The following is a 24,696-nucleotide window of genomic DNA, read 5'->3' on the forward strand; positions in this document are numbered from 1 at the left end:
AGCCTAAAAAAAATGTGCCACTTGTGAAATGTTTGTGGAACTCTCTGGAACGGAACATGTTATTGCCATGAGAGATGTCTTTGTGTGTGTGCGATGTAAGGAGTGTAAGGAAATCAGGCGACAACTCAGTGTTGTTATGGGCCTATATGAGAGTTTGAAGGACAGGGTGGATCCCCTCGAAAGATCTAAATTGAGGTGCCCATCAGGCTCTCAGTTGCCCACATCAAAGGCAGCGCTTGCACTTGGTCATCACACAACACAGCGGCAACCCCCAAGGCAGAATGTGCTGGTCCCACAGGAACTAGTAGTTGTTGGTGATTCTATTGTCAGGGAAACGGGAAACATACTTTGTAAAAAGGATAGGTGGAACAGGACCAGGGTATGTCTGCCAGGGGCAAAGGTTGATGACGTTGTAGAGCGGATATCATCTTTTAAGGACACAAAAGGTGATATAGTTGTACGCGTTGGCACTAATGATATTAGGAGTAGGAGACCGGCAGAATTATTTAACAAGTACAGGTCACTGTTGAACAAAAGCCGAGAATTAGGGTTGAATTTGAAAGTGTCTGCAATTCTGCCCTGACACAATAGAAGGGAGTATATGATGAGAGCCTTGTCGATCAATACGGCCCTGGAAAGAATGTGCCAGGCTCAAGGGATAGAATTTTTTTCAGCCTGGACTGTACTTGTTAACAGGAGAGACTGCTTCTATAGGGATGGGATACACTTAAATAGAAAGGGTGCAAGAATGTTTGCTGATGCTATCGAGGCAGTGTTAGGTGGGTCGGAAAACTGATAGCTTGGGGGATACAAGGACTAATAGTTTAACAGTAGCCGTAGCCAGAGGTGAAGGTGATTCTTGTACAACTTCTATTAGAATAAGTAGCAACCTGGAGCGTGGGGTGTTGGGGGTTTCAGGGACGGATGGCGGTCATCCTCAAATAGGTGGGTATATGGGATGTGTTAGGCTAACTAGTAATAGGAGTAGGAGCATGTATGCTTCATTATATACCAATGCTAGAAGTATAGTAAATAAATATGATGAATTTGAAGTGTTGGTCAAGACATCAAAGGCGGATATTGTTGGGATAGCAGAGACGTGTCACACAGATATAAGGAATGCTGAATTGGAATTTGGGGATTACAATGTGTACAGAAAGGGTAGACAGGATAGAAAGGGAGGAGGTGTTATGCTGCTAATTAAGAAAAACATAAAATCAAAAGAAGTGCATCCAGTTGATATAGATGGACAGTGCACTGTTGAGTCAGTTTGGTGTGACATAAGCACTGCAAAAGAAAAATAAGAATAGGAGTGTGTTATAGGCCTAAAGACTCGAATGAGTACAATGAACAATTGTACAGAGAAATAGCGGGCTAGTAAATCAGAATGTCTTATAATGGGGGTATTTTAGCTTCCCAGATATTGACTGGAACTTGTGGGTTGGTCACTCACACACTAGTCAGACTTTTGTGGATTTATTGGATGATTGTTTTCTGCAGCAGCATGTTCGAGAGGCAACCAGAGAAAGTAATACTCTTGATCTGCTTATCAGCAGTGATCATTCGTGTATTAAGAATTTGCAGATAAAGGAATCACTAGGTGGCAGTGATCACAGTGTACTGATGTGGGATTTACTTAAAGATTTAATTACCATCAGGGGTAAAGGAAAGGGTTTTTGCTTCCGTAAAGGTGAGTACAGTGGTCTCCGACAGTTTTTAAATTCTGTACAGTGGGATCAACTGACGATGTTACCAACAGTAAATTCTAAGTGGGAAGCATTCAAGGAATTAATCGTGGATGCTACTAAAAGTTTCATACCTATTAAGAAATAATGTTCAAGGTTTAGGCCTAAATGGTTATCTAATGAACTAATGAGACTCGTAACAGAGAAGAAAAATGCATGGGATGCATATAAATTTTCAAGCGACTCAGAAGCCTATGGCAGATATAAGCTAGTCTTTAATCAGGTTAGGCAGGCGAAGGCAGATTACGAGAAATCCTTGGCAAAAGATGCTAAGAAAAACAGCAAGGATTTCTTTACTTATATAAACTCTAAAAGGAAGGGGAAGAATCTGATTGGTCCACTTGACATCGATGGTTCGAGTGTTGATGATCCTGCTCAGATAGCAAACAAGCTGAATGAGTATTTTGCATCTACATTCACACATGGGGAATTATTAAGGTTTGAAAATGGCAGAAGGTTATCAAATTGTAGCAGGATACTTAATGATTTTGTAATAACTGAAAGCAAAGTGGAGGAGAAATTGTTGAAGTTAAACATAAGAAAAGCACCTGGGGTGGATGGGATCTATCCAGTTATATTAAAGGAGGCGGCAAAGCAACTAAGCAAACCCTTAGCCATAATTATGAGAGCATCCTTGGACTTAGGGGAGGTTCCCACGGACTGGAAATGTGCAAATGTATCCCCAATTCACAAAGGGGGATCGAAGGGTGACACGAGTAATTACAGACCAGTTAGTTTAACTTCTGTTCTGGGTAAAATAATGGAGTCACTGGTTAAAGATGCATTGCAGGATCATCTAGACAAGACTGCAGCAATAATTCAGACACAGTATGGGTTTGTTAAGGGAAAGTCTTATCTGACAAATTTGATAGGATATTATGATGTGGTTACAAAGGAACTGGATGCAAAATATAATTTTGATATCATATACTTCGATTTTAGGAAAGCTTTTGACACTGTTGCGCATGGAAGACTATTGTACAAATTGAAGCAGAATGGTATTAAGGGTAAGTTGCTACAATGGATAAAAGGATGGTTGTGTTGGAGAAGACAGAGGGTGGTAATCAATGGGTGCTGCTCTTCGTGGACTAATGTTATTAGTGGAGTCCCACAGGTTTCGGTATTAGGTCCACTGTTGTTTTGTATATTTATCAATGATATTGATGAAGGTACATCAGGCTTAATGTCGAAGTTTGCAGATGATACAAAGGTTTGCAGGGTTGTTAATGACAGTAATGGTAGTGTGCTACTGCAACAGGATCTAGATAATTTGGGCAGATGGGCTAAGAAGTGGCAACTGAAGTTTAACCTTGACAAATGCAAAGTATTGCATATGGATAGAAGTAATCCCAGAGAAAACAACTGTGTGGTACTACGCTTAAGGTGGTAGAAAATGAAAAAGACCTGGGAGTAATTGTGCAGTCAGATATGAAGTTTTCTGAGCAATGCAGACAGGCTGACATGCAGGTCATGGGGTTTTGTCAATGATATTTAGGAATTTTGCTAGCAGGAAGAAGGAGGTGATTGTCCCTCTGTATAAAGCAATGGTCAGGCCACTCCTTGAGTACTGCGTACAGGTCTGGAGGCCTCATTTTTGGAAGGATGTAGATTTACTTGAGCGTGTACAGAGAAGGGCAACAAGATTGGTGAGGGGAATGAAGGGATCCGCTTACCAAAAGAGGCTTAAGTTCTGCAAATTGCAGTGGCTGGAGACTAGGCACTTGCGCAATGATCTGATTGAGGTGTATAAGGCCTTGAATGGGTTGAGCACGCTGAATTCTGATGAGATCCTTCCACTTGTTCAGATTACGAACCTAAGAGGGCATAAATTGAAATTAAGAAAAGACAGATGTAGAATAGATGTGCAGAAATTTGCCTTTAGCCAGCGGGTGGTTAATTGCTGGAACAAACTTCCATCCAAACTTCCAAACAAACTGTCGTTGTGGAAGTTGATAGGTTGAATAAATTTAAGGAGGAATTGGACAGGCATTTCGAGGGAATGGCGTGATTTTTTTTTTTTTTTTTTTTTTTTTTTGGCTGATGCTGCATGAGCTCATACACTTGCTTTCTTGCATCACATGGCACTACTACTACTACTCTGCTCCTTGTCATCGGGCGAATAGTGTAAGTAGGCAGTTCTGTAGAAATTAGCTACATTTCTGCCCGAGGTTTGACAGTAATGTCTTTACACATATTACAGGTGAAAAATTGGTTGGAAGAATGGTCCATTACAACTCTTAGCTGGCTAGAAAACAACCCGGACCTGAATCCTATAGATAACTGTTGGCATCGTGTGGAGTCTGTAGTTGCCAGAAAGAAACCAAAGACCCTTTGTGAACTTCATTAAGCCATAATTCGTGTTTGGAACCATGAACTATCAGTTCAGTATCTTCAAAAATTGATCTTGTCAATGCCTTTATGGTGTGCTTATGTCACCAGGGCGAGAGGCGGTTTAACTAAATATTAGTTTGCACCTGGTGAACTTTTAATTTTGTTTTCCATTTAAAATGATATACTGATGCAAATTGAGGGCTTCTGATAACATTTCAGTCCTAATTGTGTTTACCAAAACGGTTGTATAAAGGTTGCAAATGCTCATTTTGGAATCTTTTTAGAGCATATTACTTATCTGTACCTTAACTGTTAATAAATATCTTTTGTTTATATTTCTATTTGTGATGCTAGTTATTAATGTAACATACCATCATGAAAAAAGGTTAGAAATGTGAAATTCCTAGGTGATGCACTTTCTTTGAATACCAGGGTATAGTCTCGTTCCCCAGTCCCATACTAAAAGTGATACATGAATAAAAATCGAAATTTAGTGATTAACACATTGTAGCTGATTAAGGCTAATATCCAGCAGTTATAGTTAGCATGTATTTATTTAAAAAAGTAAATTTAGCATCCTTAACACAAGAAAATGTTAGTTTTGTAATATAAAGTTACTTTCAAAAGTTTGGTTTTATATTTAGTTTGAAAATATAATAGCATCAGACAGTTAAAATTTTATTGCTTTACTTTGTAATGTATATATTTCATAAATTAATTATTTCATAAATAATTTTCAGCCAGAGGAGGAGTATTTAAGTCCCTTGGCGACATGGGTGCAGTAATGACAAATATGGTTTTGGGTACCGCAGGCATGACCAAACAAGTGGCTGCTACCATGCAGAAAAAGGCATCAATTACAGGAGCAGAAGATACATTGGTGATGGATACAAAATTAAAAATTATAGAAATTCTTCAGGTAACTATGACCAGTATATACAATGTAACAATTTAGATATAAATATATATTTTTTTTTTATTCACATTAAAGGATAACATTTTATTTAATGATGTAACCTTTATATTTATATAAGGAGTACATTCATTTTCAGATTAGTATTAGTATGTGGCAAATGATGCAAGAAAGATCGCAAGCTTATAGAGAACCAGCCAAAAATAAAACAAACTCTACACACATCAAACCTTGAATTTATTCAAACTACCCACTTCCACAACAGATGGTAGGTTGTTCCAACTGTTAACCATCCACTGGCTGAAGACAAAGTTCCACACGTCTGTCCAATGTCCATTCCTTTGTCAACTTGAATTTATGTCCATCGTGTGTGTAGTCCCAGCATGGGGAAGAATACCATCGACATTCAGCTTGCTCAATCCACTCAAGGCTTTAATCACCTTAGTCATATCTACTCGCAGGTGGCTAGACTCTAGATGTAGCAATAAGCCTTTCTTAGTAAGACACCCTTTCGTTCCCTTCACCAGTCTCTCCTCTGCGCCCGTTCCAGCAGATCTAGATCCTTCCTAAAATGAGAACTCCCCACCCATATGCAGTACTCAAAATGCCTGTCCATCCTAATCATTGCTTAGTGCAGGGATATTTCAGGGGATATTCATGTGTTGTTGTGGACAGAAGAAGTACAATAACAGCTAATGGGAGTAACTCCAGGGGTTTCCCTCATTAACTGTTATTATATTTCTTGTGTTGAAGCTTATGCCAAAACTGGCCATTTGTATGTAGTGTGTAAATGTTATTATATGTTCTGTTGTTATGTTGTCTGCCAGTGCCTGGCTCTTAGCAGGTGGGAAGCGGCAACACCTGGTCACCACATCCCACCCCCCGTCCCTGCCACGTGTAGGCAGCCAGGATCTATTGTCTTTTGGTGCTCTCCCTGTCTCCCACGACAAAGTCCCAAGAAAGAGCAATTTAAAGAGAAAATGAAGGAAGAATTCCATCAGCATTGAACATGCTCAAACCATTCAAGGCTTTATACACCTCAATCAGATCACCTTGCAAGTGCCTAGTCTCCAGACACTGTAATTTGCAAAATTTAAGCCTTTCGTCTTAAGAGCAACCCTTTGTTTCATTCATTAATCTTGTTGCCCTTCTCTGTACTCATTCCGGCAGCTTTACATCCTTCTTGAAGTTGTTTGTTATTTGGATTTTAGGAGCATTAGCAACTAAGGCCATATTGCTCCGGGATATGCGGTGGTCATTTCCTGACCTTTCCGCATCCTCCGTATTTGGTGGTGACGGGTTCGAACCCCGGTCTAATCAAGAAGCATGTGCTACGCACTGCTGCTCCTTCCCACCTGGCTACGGAGGCGACCCTTCTTGAAGTGAGGCCTCCAGACCTGTATACAGTACTCAAGGTGTGGCCTGACCATTGCCTTATACAAGGGAATAATCACCACCTTATCCCTGCTAGAAAAATTCCTGTATATCATTGACAAGACACTATGAGCTACTCTTGCAGACCGTCGGCACTGCTCTGAAAATTTCATATCTGCCTGCACAATTACTTTTGTGCAGGCAGATCCTTTTCATTCCCAGGTCCTTTTCATTCTCTACCAGTCTCAGCGTAGTACAACACAGTTGATACATTATTCTGGGGTACTTGCTTCCCATATGCAGCACTTTACATTTTTCAATGTTAAACTTCAGTTGCCACCTCTCAGCCCATCTGCTCAACTTTTCTAGATCCTGTTGCAGCAGCAGCGTACTGTCATTAGTGTCCTTAACAACCCTGCCAACCTTCGTATCGTCTGCAAACTTGGATATTAAGCTTGATATACCATCATCAATATCATTTATAAATACAGACAACAATGGACCTAATACTGAACCCTGAGGGGCTCAACTAATAACATTAGTCCACGATGAGCAGTGTCCATTGATTACCACTCTGACTTCTCCCACTTAACCATCCCTTTATCCATAGCAGCAATTTGTCTCCATTGCCACAGTGCTCCAATTTGTGCTACACTCTCTTCCATGTGTAACAGTATCAAAAGCCCTTCTAAGATCCAAATATATGATATCAAAGTTATTCCCTGCATCCAGTTCCTTTGTAGCCACATCATAGTATCCAATCAGATTGGTCAGGCAAGACTTTCCCTTCACAAAACCATTCTGTGTCCAAGCTATAACTGAAGTCTTATCTAGATGATCCTGCAGTGCTTCTTTAACCAGTGCCTCCATTAATTTTCCTGGTACAGAAGTTAAACTAACAGGTCTATAATTACTTGTGTTGCCCTTTGATCCTCCTTTGTGAATTGGGGTCACATTTGCACATCTCCAGTGCATGGGTACCTACTCTGAATATAAAGCTCTCATAATTATAGCTAAGGTTTTGCTTACTTCCTTTGCTACCTCCTTTAATATAACTGGATAGATCCCTTCCACCCTGGGTTCCTTTTTTATGTTTATCTTGATCAATTTCTCCTCCACTTTCCTCTCAGTTATTAGAAAATCATCCAGCTCACTGCCAGAGGTTAACTCACCTCTGGCATTCCCCCTCCTTGAGGCCCCGGGTGCCAACTGTTATTGTGATCGAGCGATTCTCTGAGCTATTTACAAAGCGTTTTCTTACTGCGACAGTTCTTGTTAATTTGGAGAGTTTTTCTTACGTTTAAAGCTATTTATTGTTAACTTACTCTTACGAATTGTAAGTAAGTTACAGAAAGGAAAACCACCTTTCTTTTTTCTTTCCTTAAATTAACAAACTAACTTACACCGCTTGGTCACTCTAGCGGCACTGCTCCTGCCTCCCCGTGGCGGGGCCGGTAACCTTGGCAGAAAAGGCCCTCTACCAGGGGCTAAAAGGAGCTGACATGGATCTCAAAGATAGTTATCCATCTGTTGAGCCTCGTGCCTCAACCTGTTCAAGGACAGACCAAACTGATTTTGACACCTCCCATCCTAAGAGACAAAGAACAGAGGTTTCCAAAAAGGAATCTCCTCTGCTTCTTATAATACATTCTCAAACAAGTCAACCAATAGGTGCACTTTCTCCATTTCTTATCCAGAAATGCCTCGAGAATGCTGCCGGACCACCTAAAATGGTGAAAAGACTCCGTTCCGGAGATCTACTTATAGAGATTATGAATAGTAGACACTCTGAAGCCCTACTAAGAATCCCAAAATTTGCGAATATTCCTGTCACAGTAACTCCACGTGCCACCCTAAATTCATCCAAAGGAGTGCTCTCTGAGTGGGACTTATTAAATGTTACTGAAGAGGAATTAGTCCAAGAGGTACAAGACCAAAAAGTTATACAGGCAAAGCGAATTAAAATCAAGAAAGATGGTGAACTGGTTCCGACACGCAGTGTTATACTGACCTTTTCAACACCGATTCTTCCAGCTACAGTTAAGGCTGGATATCTGAACTGTCATATCCGACCTTATATCCCTAATCCGCTCAGGTGCTTCAAGTGCCAAAAATTTGGCCATGCCCAAACAGTGTGTAGAGGGGTTTCAGTTTGCCCCAACTGTGGATCCAAGGAACACACTCAGACAGACTGCCCAGCACAAACACCAGTATGTCAAAACTGTAACGGTAGCCATCCAGCTTACTCAAAAGTTTGTGAAACCTGGAAAACAGGAAAGAAGATACAGAAATACAAAATAGAAAACAAAGTGACTTATCAAGAAGCAAGGAAACAAGTTTTACTCACAGTACCGAAACTCTCATATGCAGCTGCAACACAAAAATACAAATCAGAAGGAACCCAAACTGAAGTGTCCATACCACCAGCTACATCCATCTCCAGCTGGGCTCGGGCTGTTCTAGCGAATTCGCAGGAGTCTCCTAAAGAACAAGTAAAAGACCAAGCAAATAATACCCCAGTCACCGTACCACCAACTATTACTCCATCACGTTCAGATACTGAAAGTCTGAGAAATCTTAAACTGCAAAATTCTTTAACCGCAGATATGGAAACCGATAACACCACCAACAATGATGAAACCGTCTTAGAAATACATGCTGAGGAAGACATGGATACTGCACGACCTACTTTCCCGAGAAAAGATAAAATAAAACTGGATCGCCATAAACAGATTGGCTCTAAAAAACAGTCAGAAATACTTCCTACTTCAAAAGCTAAATAATGGATCAATTGATTCAATGGAATTGTAGAGGCCTCCATAGCAACATAGACGATATTCACGACTTGATAAATCAGCATCATCCAGTAGGCATCTGTCTACAAGAAACGAATCTCTCTCCACAAGTGATACTCTCATTTAAAAACTATACTTTGCCTGAACAAAGTATAGTTTTTAAATGACACTCTCATTTAAAAACTATACTTTGTTCAGGTAGTAGTAGTAGTAGTAGTAGTGGCACATGATGCAAGAAAGCAAGTGTAGGAGCTTATGCAGCATCAGCCAAAAAAAAAAAAAAAAAAATCACACCATTCCCTCCAAATGCCTGTCCAGTTCCTCCTTAAATTTATTTAACCTATCAACTTCCACAACGACAGATGGAAGTTTGTTCCAGCAACTAACCACCCGCTGGCTAAAGGCAAATTTCCACACATCTATTCTACATCTGTCCTTTCTTAATTTGAACTTATGTCCCCGTAGGTTGGTAATCTGAACAAGTGGAAGGATCCCATCAGAATTCAGCGTGCTCAAGCCATTCAAGGCCTTATAGACCTCAATCAGATCACCGCGCAGGTGCCTAGTCTCCAGCCACTGCAATTTGCAGAACTTAAGCCTCTCTTGGTAAGAGAATCCCTTCATTCCCCTCACCAATCGTGTTGCTCTTCTCTGTACACGCTCAAGCAAATCTACATCCTTCCTAAAATGAGGCCTCCAAACCTGTACGCAGTACTCAAGGCGTGGCCTGACCATTGCCTTATACAGAGGGACAATCACCTCCTTTTCCCTGCTAGCAAAATTCCTATATATCATTGACAAAACCCCATGACCTGCCCTAGCAGCCTGTCTGCATTGCTCAGAAAACTTCATATCTGACTGCACAATTACTCCCAGGTCTTTTTCATTTTCTACCACCTTAAGTGTAGTACCACACAGTTGGTACGTTTCTCTGGGGTTACTTCTACCCATATGCAGTACTTTGCATTTGTCAAGGTTAAACTTCAGTTGCCACTTCTTAGCCCATCTGCCCAAATTATCTAGATCCTGTTGCAGTAGCACACTGCCATTACTGTCATTAACAACCCTGCCAACCTTTGTGTCATCTGCAAACTTCGACATTAAGCCTGATATACCTTCATCAATATCATTGATAAATACACAAAACAACAGTGGACCCAACACCGAACCCTGTGGGACTCCACTAATAACTATAGTCCACGAAGAGCAGCACCCATTGATTACCATCCTCTGTCTTCTCCCACTTAACCATCCTTTTATCCATTGTAGCAACTTACCCTTAATACCATTCTGCTCCAATTTGTACAGTAGTCTTCTATGCGCAACAGTGTCAAAAGCTTTCCTGAAATCCAAATATATGATATCAAAATTATTTTTTGCATCCAGTTCCTTTGTGACCACATCATAATAACCAATCAAATTTGTCAGACAAGACTTTCCCTTAACAAACCCATGCTGTGTTTGAATTATTGCTGCAGTCTTGTCTAGATGATCCTGCAATGCATCTTTAACCAGTGACTCCATTATTTTACCCAGAACAGAAGTTAAACTAACTGGTCTGTAATTACTCGTGTCACCCTTCGATCCACCTTTGTGAATTGGGGACACATTTGCACATCTCCAGTCCGTGGGAACCTCCCCAGAGTCCAAGGATGCTCTCATAATTATGGCTAAGGGTTTGCTTAGTTGCTTTGCCGCCTCCTTTAAAATAACTGGATAGATCCCATCCAACCCAGGTGCTTTTCTTATGTTTAACTTCAACAATTTCTCCTCCACTTTGCTCTCAGTTATTACAAAATCATTAAGCACACTGCTACAATTTGATAACCTTCTTCCATTTTCAAACTGTAATAATTCCTCATGTGTGAATGTAGATGCAAAATACTCATTCAGTTTGTTTGCTATCTGAGCAGGATCATCAACAGTCGAACCATCGATGTCAAGTGGACCAATCATATTCAGCCCCTTCCTTTTAGAGTTTATATAAGTAAAGAAATCCTTGCTGTTTTTCTTAGCATCTTTTGCCAAAGATTTCTCGTAATCCGCCTTCGCCTGCCGAACCTCCTTTGTGACCTGATTACAGACTAGCTTATATCTGCCACAGGCTTCTGCATCACCTGATAATTTATATGCATCCCATGCATTTTTCTTCTCTGTCACGAGTCTCATTAGTTCATTTGATAACCATTTAGGCCTAAACCTTGAACAATATTTCAGGTAAGACAGGATCTCTGCCCATGGATCACATGGTGGTGTAGCGATAATGATTGACAGTAAAATCCCGTCCAGACGCATTCCTGTACAAACCACTTTAGAAGTAGTTGAAGTACGCCTCGCTCTTGGCAAAACGCTTACTCTTGTATCCATATATATCTCACCAAATCAGAACTGCTCAATAGCTGATCTAGATGATCTTATCTTACAACTACCTTCTCCTTTCTGCATATTGGGCGATTTTAATGTGCATCACCAATTATGGGGATCTTTACATACAGACAACCGGGGACGCACGATAGAGGCTTTTCTTATAAAGCATAACATCACACTGCTGAACACAGGCTCCGACACCTATGTGCATTTTCCAAAAGGCTTAACTTCTGCCAGAGATCTGTCATTATGCTCACCAATGTTATTTCCAGACTTCGATTGGAGAGTTTCAGAAAATCCATTAAACAGTGACCATTTTCCTATAATCTGTAAGCTCTGCACAAGAAGAAACTTACCAGTAGGTGGTCGAACTAAGTGGAAATTCTCAAAAGCTGACTGGAATAAATATGCATCAAGCGTTACACTAGATGATATTATCCATCATCACTCTGTAGATGACGCCGTTAAACACATCACAGAACAAATGTTGGCAGCAGCTGCTACTACCATTCCTAAAACTACAATTAAAGGATCCAAACACAAAAATTACTGGTGGAATTCGGCATGTAACGCTGCTAAGAAGGAAAAGAACAAGGCATGGAATCAGTTCCGAAAAAATCCAACCACTGCCAATCTGATTATCTACAAGAAACTTAAAGCCAAGGCCCGATACATCCGGCGAAAAGCTAAAAAAGAGTCTTGGATTCGTTTTGCTTCATCTGTCACTAAAGACTCAAGTGCAGGACTGATCTGGTGGAAAATAAGATGCCTTACCGGAAAGTCTCCATCAGTTCCTTTCTCAATCATCGTGTATAAAGGACAAGAGGTATCCCTTCCCGAGAATATTGCAAACATCCTCGCAGAATCTTTTGCTCACCATTCTGCATCAACCTCATATGATCCAACTTTCCTAAAAGCCAAATCAGTAGCTGAAAAATATAAAATAAAATTCAGAACGAAGTCAGCCCTCTCTTATAATGAACCATTTACCATATATGAATTAGAAGAATCTTTAAAAAAATCAGCCAATAGTGCACCTGGTCCAGACGGCATATTCTACTTAATGTTAAAAAATCTAAATGAGAGAACTCGTTACTCTCTCCTAAAACTTTTAAACCGAATATTTGTCGCAAATTACTTTCCCCTATCCTGGCGCCATTCTGTAGTTCTACCCATTCCAAAACCAGGAAAAGACCAATCAGACCCGCACAATTATAGACCAATTTCACTTACTAGTTGCTTAGGTAAGACTCTGGAAAAAATGGTACATCGTTGCCTTACCTGGTATCTGGAAACTCAAACTACTGTGAACAACGATCAGTTTGGTTTTCGTAAAAACAAATCTACCTTAGACCTTATGATAAAGGCTGAGGCAAATGTGCGAAATACATTCATAAAAAACGAACATTTGGTTATGGTGAGCTTAGATATAGAGAAAGCCTTTGAAACTACGTGGCGTCATGGCATCCTTCGTGACCTGCATGCCCTAGGATTAAAAGGACATTTACCAGCATTAATTCAGAGCTTTCTCGAATATCGAACTCTACAGGTCTGTTATCGAGGTACTCTCTCCAAAATCTACAAACAGGAGGAAGGAGTCCCACAAGGGTCAGTCCTTAGTGCCACACTCTTCGCAGTTAGGTTACACACTCTAACAACAATCATACCGAATTCAGTAGAAACTTATCTTTATGCCGATGACCTCACTGTATCCAGTCACTCACAAAATATGTACTCTATTGAAAGGAAACTCCAACTATCAATAAATAAAATACAAACGTGGATGTCACAAAATGGTTACAGACTGTCAGCAGAGAAAACTGTCGCTATACACTTCTGCAAGAAGCGAAAGCTGCACCCTGATCCTGAATTGCGACTGAGAAATCATGCTATTCCAGTCAATGACAATATTAAATTCCTAGGTTTAATATTGGACAAGAAATTAAACTTCCTGAAACACATACAGCATGTACGAACTATTTGTTTGAAGAAAATGAATATTCTTAGAGTGCTTTCTGCGATGTCATGGGGAGCTGATCGACTCTCTCTTCTTCACCTGTATAAAACTATAATCCGATCCAGACTAGACTATGGTGCACCTGTATATGACTCAGCTAGAAAATCAGCATTACAGTCCCTAAATACCATTCAACATAATGCACTTAGAATAGCTCTAGGTGCCTTCCGAACGTTGCCAGTCCAGAGTCTTTACATTGATGCACATGAACCTCCATTATCGTTTCGGAGGCAGATGCTGCTGCTTACGTATGCTGCCAAACTTTAGAGTATGCCCTCACATCCCATCTGGCCTTCCATGTTTACTCCGTCTTTCCAAAATTTATACAGAAATAAACCAAATGAAAATAAACCTGCTGGAATCAGATTGAAGGATGTTACACAGAATTGGAGTGTCCCACTAGACAATATCCACCCCGACACCGGAGAAATTGAGCCTCCATGGTCCACTTTCAAACCTTTATCCGATGAATACTTTCAGGCGTTGGACCATCAAAATATACAGCAGCTACATTCAACTCATGCACCAGCAAACACTCACTGTCTTCAAATATATACTGATGGATCCAAAACTGATACAGATGTAGGTGCTGCAGTAGTCCTTCCCACTTGTGTAATCTCCGAAAACCTTTTCCCAAGTTGCAGTATTTACACCGCTGAACTCTATGCAATAGAAATGGCTATCAAACACGTCAACAACAGGTCTAACGAAGAAATTATAATCTATACCGATTCCTTGAGTGCAGTAACTTCTATACAACGTAAATGTCCGAACTCTCATCCTATTCTGAAAGAAATCAGAGCTCAGCTAATTAATCTCGCAAAACATAACACAGAGGTAAGGTTCTGCTAGATTCCTGGGCATGCTGGAATCCAGGGAAATGAGAAAGCAGATCAAGCAGCAAAAAATCCAGTCAACCCCATATCTTCACTTGCCTCGATTCCTTATATGGACTGTAAACTTATCATAAAACAGTTATGTATTGACCAATGGACATCAGTATGGCAACAACAGACCCAAAATAAACTTTTCCAAATAAAGAAAAAGCCACAGTATTGGAAATCTAGTTCACGATTAAACAGACGAGAAGAGGTTGTCCTTGCAAGGACACACATTGGTCATTCCTATCTCACCCACTTCCATTTGTTGACAGGGGATGAACCTCCTCACTGTCGTCATTGTTCCGCCCTACTTACAGTGAAGCACATTCTCCTCAAGTGTCCTTACAATCATGCTGCCCGATTAACAAATTTTAAATCGGTTTTAACCCAAAACAATTCATTAGAGATGAACCATATCCTCAGTGATGATGCAAATCTATCCGATTTATTTAATTTTTTAAAACAAATTCATTTATATGAACTTATCTGACATATGGCTGGAAAAAAAAAAAAATCATTTGCACGATTACTGTGACGGGCACAATTTGGCCTCAGTTGCCCTTGTGCCAATAAACTTCCATTTAAACCAACCAACCCCCCTCCCTGAATAACTCCTCATGGGTGAATGTACATGCAAAATACTCATTTAGTTTGTTAGCCACCTGAGCGGGATCATCAACAGTTGAACCATCAATATCCAGTTGACCAAGCTGATTCATCCCTTTCCTTCTAGAGTTTACATAGGTAAAGAACTCTTTGTTGTTTTCCTTTGCATCCTTTGCCAAGGATTTCTCATAATCTGCCTTTGTCTGCCTAATCTCCTTTGTGACTTGGTTACAGAGCAGATTATATCTATCATAGGCTTCCATGTCACCCATTAATTTATATGTATCCCATGCATTTTTCTTTTCTGCCAAATGTCTCATTAGTTCATCTGACATCCATTTAGGCCTAAACCTTGAACAATATTTCTTAGTTGGTATGTAAAACCTAGTAGCCTCCAAGATAAACTCTTTGAATGCTTCCCATTTTGAATTTGCTGTTGGTAACATTATCAGTTGGCCCCACCGTATAGAATTTAATTATTGTCTCGAACCACCGTAGTCCCCTTTACGAAAGCAAAAACCCTTCCCTTTACCCCTGATGGTAGTTACCTAAACTTCATTACTGGTGACAGCAATGATGTTTAGGTAATATCATTGCAGTACATTCCACTTCAGCACACTGCGATCACTGCCACCTAGTAGTTCCTTTATCTGCAGATTCTTAATGCATAAAGAATCACTGCTATTAATCAGATCAAGAGTATTACTCCCTCTAGTTGCCTCCCAAACATGCTGATGTAGAAAACAATCATCCAATAAATCCACAAAAGCCTTGCTAGTGTGTGAGTGACCAACCACAAATTCCAGTCAATATCTGGGAAATTAAAATCCCCCATTATACGACTCTCTGATTTACTGGCCCACTCTATTTCCCTGTACTCAAGGTGTACAGGGAAATCGAGTGGGCTTATTATACTCATCAGAGTCATTAGGTCTATAACACCAGGGCCTCACATCTGGTGAGTATGGGCTTGGCACACCCAGGGTGCTGAGCTGGATATCATCATCCTTCTTTTTCTTGGTGATTCCCTTCTACTCTCTCGGGGTAATTCAGAATTTTTTTTTTTTGGCTGGTGCAGCATAAGCCTCAGGCTTCCTTGCACCATATGGCTAATAATAATAACAACACACACCTACTCTCAATTTTGATCTCCCAGTGCTTATGTCACACCAAACTGACTCAACACTGCACTGTCCGGGGATGTTTAATGGCTTCACTTCCTTGGAATTTATGTTTCTTAACTAATAGTATAACCCGTCCTCCCTTCCTATCTTGTGTATCCTTCCTGCACATCTTGTACTCCCCAAATTCCAGTTCTGCATTCCTTATATCTGTGTGACACCATGTCTCTGATATCCCAACAATATCGCCTTTGGTGTTCTGAGCAATACCTCAAATTCATCAAATTTATTTACCAAACTCCGAGCATTGGTGTACATGCAAGTATATATGCACCTGTTCCTATTCTTAGCTACCCTAATACAACCCATGTGTTCATTATTTCCTGCAATGACTCCCAGCAGTCTCTGAAATATCCTGCATCTTGTTTTCCAGGCTGCTGCTCATTCCAATAGAAGCAGTGCAAGAATGACTTTGACAAGAATTACCTCTGCCAATGACTACTGTTAAACTATTAGTCCTTGTATCCTCCCAAGTTAGCAGTTTTCCAACCCACCTAACACTGCCTCAATAGCATCAGTAAATATTCTTGCACCCTTTCTATTTAAGTGTATCCCATCCCTGTAGAAACAGTCTCTCCTATTAACAAGTAGAGACCAGGCTGAAAAAAATTGTACCCCTTGAGCCTTGCACAATCTTTCCATGGCCAAATTGATCGACTCTCTTTTTTCAGCTCAGACAAAGAAATTTTATGGTTTTTAAGGCATAAGTGCTTCACAATGTGATCCTGTTTTGGCGTGGAGACCCTTTGGCCTCCAGTTCCCTTTTTCCTTTTTTTCTTTCTTTTTTTTTTTTTTGTTTTATGTAAACCCCAAACACGAGAGGTTTTAGAACCTATAGTACTTAGTACCGTGCTTGGGTTGGATGTTGAGAAGACGAAAGAAGATATTTGTTGAAATTGGACTTGAACTTCTGTGGACATACGTATGAAGGAAGGTTGTTCCAGAAAACGTCAGTTAAATGAATAAACGAGGAAGATGAAAAGTTGGTTCTGTGAGTTTGAAGTTGGACAATAAATGGATGTTGGCTGGTGGTGGCACGTGTTCGGACTGTATTGAAAGAGAGTTCAGGAATTGTAGAAGCTAATTCAGAACAGTGCCCATCGAAGTATCTGTAGAAGAGGCATGCAGCAGAAACAGTACCTCTATGAGACAGCGAGTGCAGAGACTCTGTTAGAGATGAGTCATTAATTAACCTATCTGCCCTCTTCTGAATGGAATCAAGAAGCCTGAGAGAGGTTTTGGTGGCACCACCCCAGATGTGGGAACAATATTCCATGGCAGGGCGGATTTGCGATTTATACAGAGTGAGCAGCTGTTTGGAAGAAAAGTAACGCAGAGAGCGAAAGAGAAAACCAAGTTTTTTTCGATCCAGAAGAAATAATATTTGTAATGTGCTTGTGCCAAGAGAGATTAGAAGTCAGGGTAATCCCTAAAAGATATATATCATTTTGCCTAGAAATCGCAGTGTCACTAAAGACAAGCAAAGGAGCAGAAGAATCCTTTTTGCGAGATATAAGACAAGACTGAGTTTTAGAAGGGTTGAAATCAACTAAGTTGTCTTTTCCCCACTGGAGAATTACCTGAAGATTGGCATTTAAGGAATTGGTAGCAGATTTTCGAAAAGTTGAAGCTGATTGAGCAGGACAAGGTTTCTCAAAATGGAAAGTGGAATGCAATGTGCTATCATCGGCAAAACTATGGATAGGATTTCCAGTCAGTGGAAGAAGGTCATTAATATACAGGAGGAAAAGAGTGGGGGAAAGAACTGAACCTTGGGGGGGACACCGGCATTAGTGGAGAAGTTAGAAGACAGAGAGCCATCTACCATCATCCTCAGTGAGCAATCAGAGAGAAAACTGGATAACCAATTACTAAAAACAGTTGGCAAACCATAAGATGGAAGCTTGTTTAGAAGACCTTTATGCCAAACATGATCGGAAGTCTTTGAGATGTCAAGAGCAACTACTTGTGTTTCGTCTTTGAGATGTCAAGAGCAACTACTTGTGTTTCACCGAACCTTTCCATTCAATTAGTCCATAAATGGGTAACATAAGCCAGAATATCACCAGTGGATCGACACTGACGGAATCCATACTGGCGATCGTTGATCAGACAGAAGGTTTCTAGGTAGTTTAGAGTTGGCAGTTAATGGATTTCTCCATTACTTTAGAAAGAGTAGAAGTAATTGCAATGGGACGATAATTGAATGGGAGGGATTTGTCACCCTTTTTAGGAACTGGCTGGATATGAGCAAATTTCCAAGCAGAACGAAAAACACCTTTGGAATAAGAAAGTGAAAAAAGCGGCAAAGAATAGGAGTAAGTTCAGGAGCACAGGTTTTGAGAACAAGTGGAGAAATACCATCGGGACCTGGAGCTTTTTTAGCATTGAGATTCATCAAAATCCTTCTGATATCCTTTTGACGGAAGACCACAGGAGGCATTGAGTGGAGTGTGTTGAGAATAGTGGGAGGTGTTTTACCAAGATCGTTAATGCATGAGTTGAAAGAAAAATGGGATGCTAGCAGGTCAGCTTTATCCTTGGCTGAAGTGACAACAGAACCATATGGTTTGGACAGAGCTGGGACCAGAGATGGGCAAAAGTTGCGGCCAATAGCTTTGGCAAGAGACCAGAATGCTCGGCTACCATTAGGGCAAGAAGCAAGTTTTCTACTCTTAGCTTGTTCAAACTCTAGTTTGGACTGCTTATTAACTGCTTTACAATTGTTGCGAGCTTTGGTGTTAGCAGAAAATGAAACTGAAGAATTAGAAACAAGCCAATTACGATATGCAACATTCTTCTCTTTGAACAGCCTTAGCACATTTATTGTAAAACCAAGGTTTAAATAAAGGACGAGATTTTAAAGTGGAATGTGGGATAAAGGATTCCATTCCTGCAAGAATCATTTTACTGACACGATCTGAGCAAACATTGACATCAGAAGTTTTGAAACAGTATTCTGACCAAGGAAAAGAAGAAAAGAAGTCTCGTAGGTCTTCCCATTTTGCATTCTTGTAATTCCAGACATCACGAGGTTGGGAATAGCCATGAGATAAAGGTTCCATTGGAGAAGAGACAATCACCAAGTTGTGATCTGAAGTGTTTAAAGTAGCTCTCACTTCGACCATGTACTTGGAAGGGTTGTTTCCGAGAAAAACATCAAGCGTATTGGCTGTATGATTAGGATTGTCCCGTATTCTTGTCGGTAAATGAACAATCTGTGCAAGATCATTACTAATTGCAAAAGCCTCAGCATCTCGACCAGCTCTCCAACAAAGCACTTGTGATATATTAATAAAATAATGGAGAGAAAGAGAAATAGAAGAGCGAATAAACAGAAAGGAATAAAGTAGGAGTAAGTCAATGAAATAAATCAAAGTAAAAATAAATAAATACACAAGAAAAGAATATTTCTGTAAAACTGACAACCTTAGTATCTCAAGAAGACACCAAGGTTATAAGTTATGCAGCAAGAATATTGTTTTCTTGTGTATTTATATCTTTTTGTTTTGTCACCCATCAAGATTGTCCGAAAAAAACCACATTATTGTCTGTTTTTGACACAAAATAAATATAAAAAAAGTTATGTCAACACAAAAGTGAATAAAAATGGAAATTTAAAATAAATTTAGTTAAAATTTAATGAAATTAAAAAATGGGGAATATTATGTAGTAGTCATGCAGTTTACAGTTGACTAACTGAGAGCATATACAACAAAAGAATTTATTGCAAATATTGACAATACAAGTACTAAATTGATTGAAGATATAACTGGAAGTAGCTTATATATATATATATATATATATATATATATATATAGTTGAACCTCCCTATAAGCAATTTAATAAATCCAGCGAAAAAATTCTTTATAGAGAACTTTCGTTATACAGAGAATATCTTTTTTTATTAGACATTGTTATCTGATCAGAAAATGAAAGTGAATCTACATTTATTTTTAATGTATTTTATTTCAAAAACATACTTATTTAAATTATGTTTAGACAATTTTCGCCAGTAAGTATTACAAATTTAAAAACAATCAGTAATTTTCGTTTGCACAGTACAAAATGTCTGATTCTCAAATAAAACCTCACATTTATTCAGAGCATTAAAAATATTATCAGGAACATTTTCACAAAACTGTAGACCCAGACAAACCGTTTTAAAAGCATGAATCAATTCTTAACAAGTTGGCTTTTCTGCGCGTTGTTATGATGCGTCTTCAGCGTCATCGTTAATTTCTTTGTGATCGTGATCGCATCTAACACTGTTCGACAGTATTTCATCTTCATTTGGATGTTCTGTTGTAGTCGGATCTTGATCTACATAAACATTGTTATAGATACAACATGTGCTATCGTAAGGTTTAATGGAAAACTAGATAGAGAGTTTAGTAGTATCAATTAATCAGTAAAATTTATTAATCTTATTAAATTTCATTGTCAATTGAATTATACTTTTTTAACTAAATAAATATAGCGACCTAGTTATTACAAACGTAACATCATAAATTAATACATATAAGTTGACAGGGGATAAGAAAATCGTATAACGTAACTTGGAGATATTATTCAATACCGAAATACATATATATAGTGTTATAACTGCATTGGTTTAGGATTATATTTTGTATTGGAATTTTATTGAACTTGAATAGAAATCATGACTCAGAACAGAGCAGCAAAGCAAAAGGCTCAAAATAGTGGAAGTGCTGGGGCTCAGGGGATAACTGAGGGGGGGCGGTTGCCCTCTGAATCATAGTCAATTGAAATGCACTGCTTGTTTGATGTTTGTGGAGCAATCAGGAATGGGACATGATGTTGCCAAGGGGAATGTTATTGTGTGTGCGCAATGTAAGGAGTGCGAAGAAATCAGGCTCCAACTCGGCATTGTTATGGGCTTATATGAGAGCTTGGACAGGGTGGATGCCCTCAAAGGATTTAAATTGAGGGTCCCATCAAGCTCTCAGCTGCCCACATCAATGCCAGAGTTTTCATTTGAACATCACACAACACAGAGGTAACCCCCAAGGCAGAATGCACTGGTCCCAAAGGAACTAGTTGTAGATGAACGCTATTGTCAGGGAAACGGGGACATATTGTGCAAAACAGATAGAGGGAACAGACCAGGGTATGTCAGCCAGGGGCAAAGGTTGATGACATTGTAGGGTAAATATCATTCTTTAAGGGCACAAAGGGTGATATTGTTGTACATGTTGGCACTAATGATATTAAGAATAGGAGACCGGCTGAATTACTTAACAAGTACAAGACAATGCTGAAAACAAGCTGTGAGTTAGGGTTGAATTTGAAAGTGTCTGCAGTTCTGCCCAGACACCATAGGAGGGAGTATATAATGAGAGCCTTGTAAATCAATTCGACCCTGGAGAGATTGTGCAAGGCTCAAGGGGTAGAATTTTTCTCAGCCTGGTCTCTGCATGTTAACAGGAGAGACTGCTTCTACAGGGATGGGATACACTTAAATAGAAAGGATGCAAAAATATTTGCTAATGTTATCGAAGCAGAGTTAGGTGGGTTGGAAAACTGCTAGCTTGGGGGGGGGATACATGGACTAATAGATTAATAGTAGCCGCTGGCAGAGGTAAAAGTGATTCTTGCACTACTTCTATTGAAATGCAATTGAGCAGCAGCCTGGAAAGCAAGACAATGGTAATTTCCAGGACTACTGGGAGTCATAGTGGAACAAGTAAATACATGGGCTGTGTTAGGGTAACTACGAGTAGAAACAGGTGCATGTATACTTGCCTGTACAACAATGCTAGGAGTATAGTTAATAAATTCGATGAGCTTGAAGTGCTAGTCAAGTCATCAAAGGCAGATATTGTTGGGATATCAGAGACATTATTATTATTATTATTACTAGCCATATAGTGCAAGGAAGCCTGAGGCTTATGCTGCACCAGCTAAAAAAAAATCTCTACAAGTTACCCTGAGAGAGAGAGAGAGAGAGAGAGAGAGAGAGAGAGAGAGAGAGAGAAATACAAGGGAATCACCAACATGGTGTCACACAGACATAAGCAGTGCAGAACTGGAATTTGGGGAGTACAATGTGTACAGAACGGCTAGACAGGACAAGAACGGAGTAGGGGTTATGCTGTTAGTTAAGAAACACATTAAATCTAAGGAAGTGCATCCAATTGATGTTCGTGGACAGTGCAATGTTGAGTCTGTTTGGTGTGACATAAGCACTGGGAAAGGAAAAATGAGAGGGGGTGTGTATTATAGGCCTAATGAATCTGATGAGTAATGAGCAATTGTGCAGAGAAATAGAGTGGGCCAGTAAACACTGGCCCACTCTATTTCTCATACTGGAATTTGTGGGTTAGTCACTCACACACTAGCAAGGCTTTTGGGGATTTATTGGATGATTGTTTTCTACAGCAACATGTTCAGGAGGCAACTAGAGGGTGTAGTACTCTTGATCTGATTATCAGTAATGATTCTTCATGCATCAAGAATCTGCAGATAAAGAAACCACTAGGTGGCAGTGATCACAGTGTGCTGAAGTGGGATTTACTCAAAGAGGTAACTACCATTAGGGGTAAAGGGAAGGGTTATTGCTTTCGTAAAGGCGACTACGATGGACTGAGACAGTATTTAAATTCTATACAGTGGGACCAAGTGATGATGTTACCAACAGCAAATGCAAAATGGGAAGCATTCAAAGAACTTATCTTGGAAGCTACAAGGCTTTTCATACAAACAAAGAAATATTGTTCAAGATTTAGGCTGAAATGTATGTCAAATGAACTAATTAGACATGTGACAGAGAAGAAAAATACATGGGATACATATAAATTTGCATGTGACAAAGAAGCCTATGATAGATATAAGCTGGTCTGTAACCAAGATACAAAGGAGGTTAGGCAGGCGAAGGCAGATTACGAGAAGTCTTTGGTAAAGGATTCAAAGAAAAACAGCAAAGAGTTGTTTACTTATGTAAACTCTAGTAGAAAGGGGGATGAATCAGATTGGTCCATTTGATATAGATGGTTCAACTGTTGATGATCCTGCTCGGGTAGCTAACAAACTGAATGAATATTTTGCATTGACATTCATACAGAGGAGTTATTCAGGGAGGGGAATGCCAGAGGTGTATTCAACTCTGGCAGTAAGCTAGATAATCTTGTAATAACTGAGAGTGGAGGAGAAATTGTTGAAGATAAACACACATGGGGTGGATGGAATTTATTTTGTTATATTAAAGGAGGCGGCAAAGGAAGTAAGCAAACCCTTAGCCATAATTATGAGAGCTTCCCTGGACTCAGCGGAGGTACTCATAGACTGGAGATGTTCAGACATGACCCCAATCCACAAATGAGAATCAATGGGAGACACAGGTAATTACAGACCTGTTAGTTTAACTTCTGTTCCAGCGAAATTAATGGAGGCACTGGTTAAAGAAGCATTTCAGGATAATCTAGACAAGACTTCAGTTATAGCTCGGACACAGCATGGTTTTGTTAAGGGGAAGTCTTGTCTGACTGATTTGATTGGATACTATGATGTAGTCACAAAGGAACTGGATGCAAAGAATAACTTTGATATCATATATTTGGATCTTAGAAAAGCCTTTGACACTGTTGCACATTTAAGACTGCTGCACAAATTGGAGCAGTGTGGCATTGGAGGCAAATTGCTGCTATGGATATAGGGATGGTTGAGTGGGTGAAGACAGAGAGTGGTAATCAATGGACACTGCTCTTCCTGGACTGATGTTATTAGTGAAATGTCTCAGGGTTCAGTGTTGGGTCCATTATTGTTTTCTGTATTTGTAAATAATATTGATGATGGTTTATCAAGCTTGCAGACGATACAAAGTTTGCAGACGATACAAAGGTTGACAGGTTTGTAAAGGACGCTAATGACAGTACGCTGCTGCAAGAGGATCTAGAAAAGTTGAGCAGATGGGCTAGAGGTGGCAAATGAAGTTTAACATTGACAAATGTAAAGTACTACATATGGGAAGCAGTAATCCCAGAGTACCATATCAACTCTGTGGTACCACACTGACAGTGGTAGAGAATGAAAAGTACCTGGGGTTAATTGTGCAGCCAGATATGAAGTTTTCTGAGCAGTGCAGGCGGTCTGTAAGTGTAGTTCATGGTGTTTTGTCAATGATATACAGGATTTTTTCTAGCAGGGATAAGGAGGTGATTATCCCCTTGTATAAGGCAATGGTCAGGCCACACCTTGGGTACTGTATACAGGTCTGGAGGCCTCAATTTAAGGCCCCAAGTGCCAAACGTTTCTACTGATCAGGCAATATCTGCAATTATAAAGCGATTTCTAAAGTGATAGCGATACACATTTATAGAGTTTAAAGTAAATTCTCTTTTATATATATATATATTTATATATATGTATGTAGTTGCTGAAAGGTATCAGCACAAAGGATGCTAAGAAAGGAAAGACACCTTATGTTTATTTTCTTTTCTAGTTCTACTAACTACTAATCAATTTCC

At 39.7% G+C, this 24,696-nt stretch overlaps 1 protein-coding gene across 1 annotated transcript in view; it reads left to right on the top strand.

The window, feature by feature from the left end:
- Positions 1–24,696, top strand: part of Itpr (Inositol 1,4,5,-trisphosphate receptor) — a 1,293,714-nt gene that overhangs the window by 433,057 nt on the left and 835,961 nt on the right. The window contains exon 22 of the mRNA XM_090387283.1: positions 4,817–4,995. Within this exon, the coding sequence (XP_090243409.1) occupies positions 4,817–4,995 (179 nt within the window). The remainder of the gene's footprint in view (positions 1–4,816; positions 4,996–24,696) is intronic.

Source organism: Mastigoproctus giganteus, chromosome 13 (genome assembly GCF_048544385.1).
Source record: "Mastigoproctus giganteus isolate SK-2022 chromosome 13, ASM4854438v1, whole genome shotgun sequence".
Classification (NCBI taxonomy): Eukaryota; Metazoa; Arthropoda; class Arachnida; order Uropygi; family Thelyphonidae; genus Mastigoproctus; species Mastigoproctus giganteus.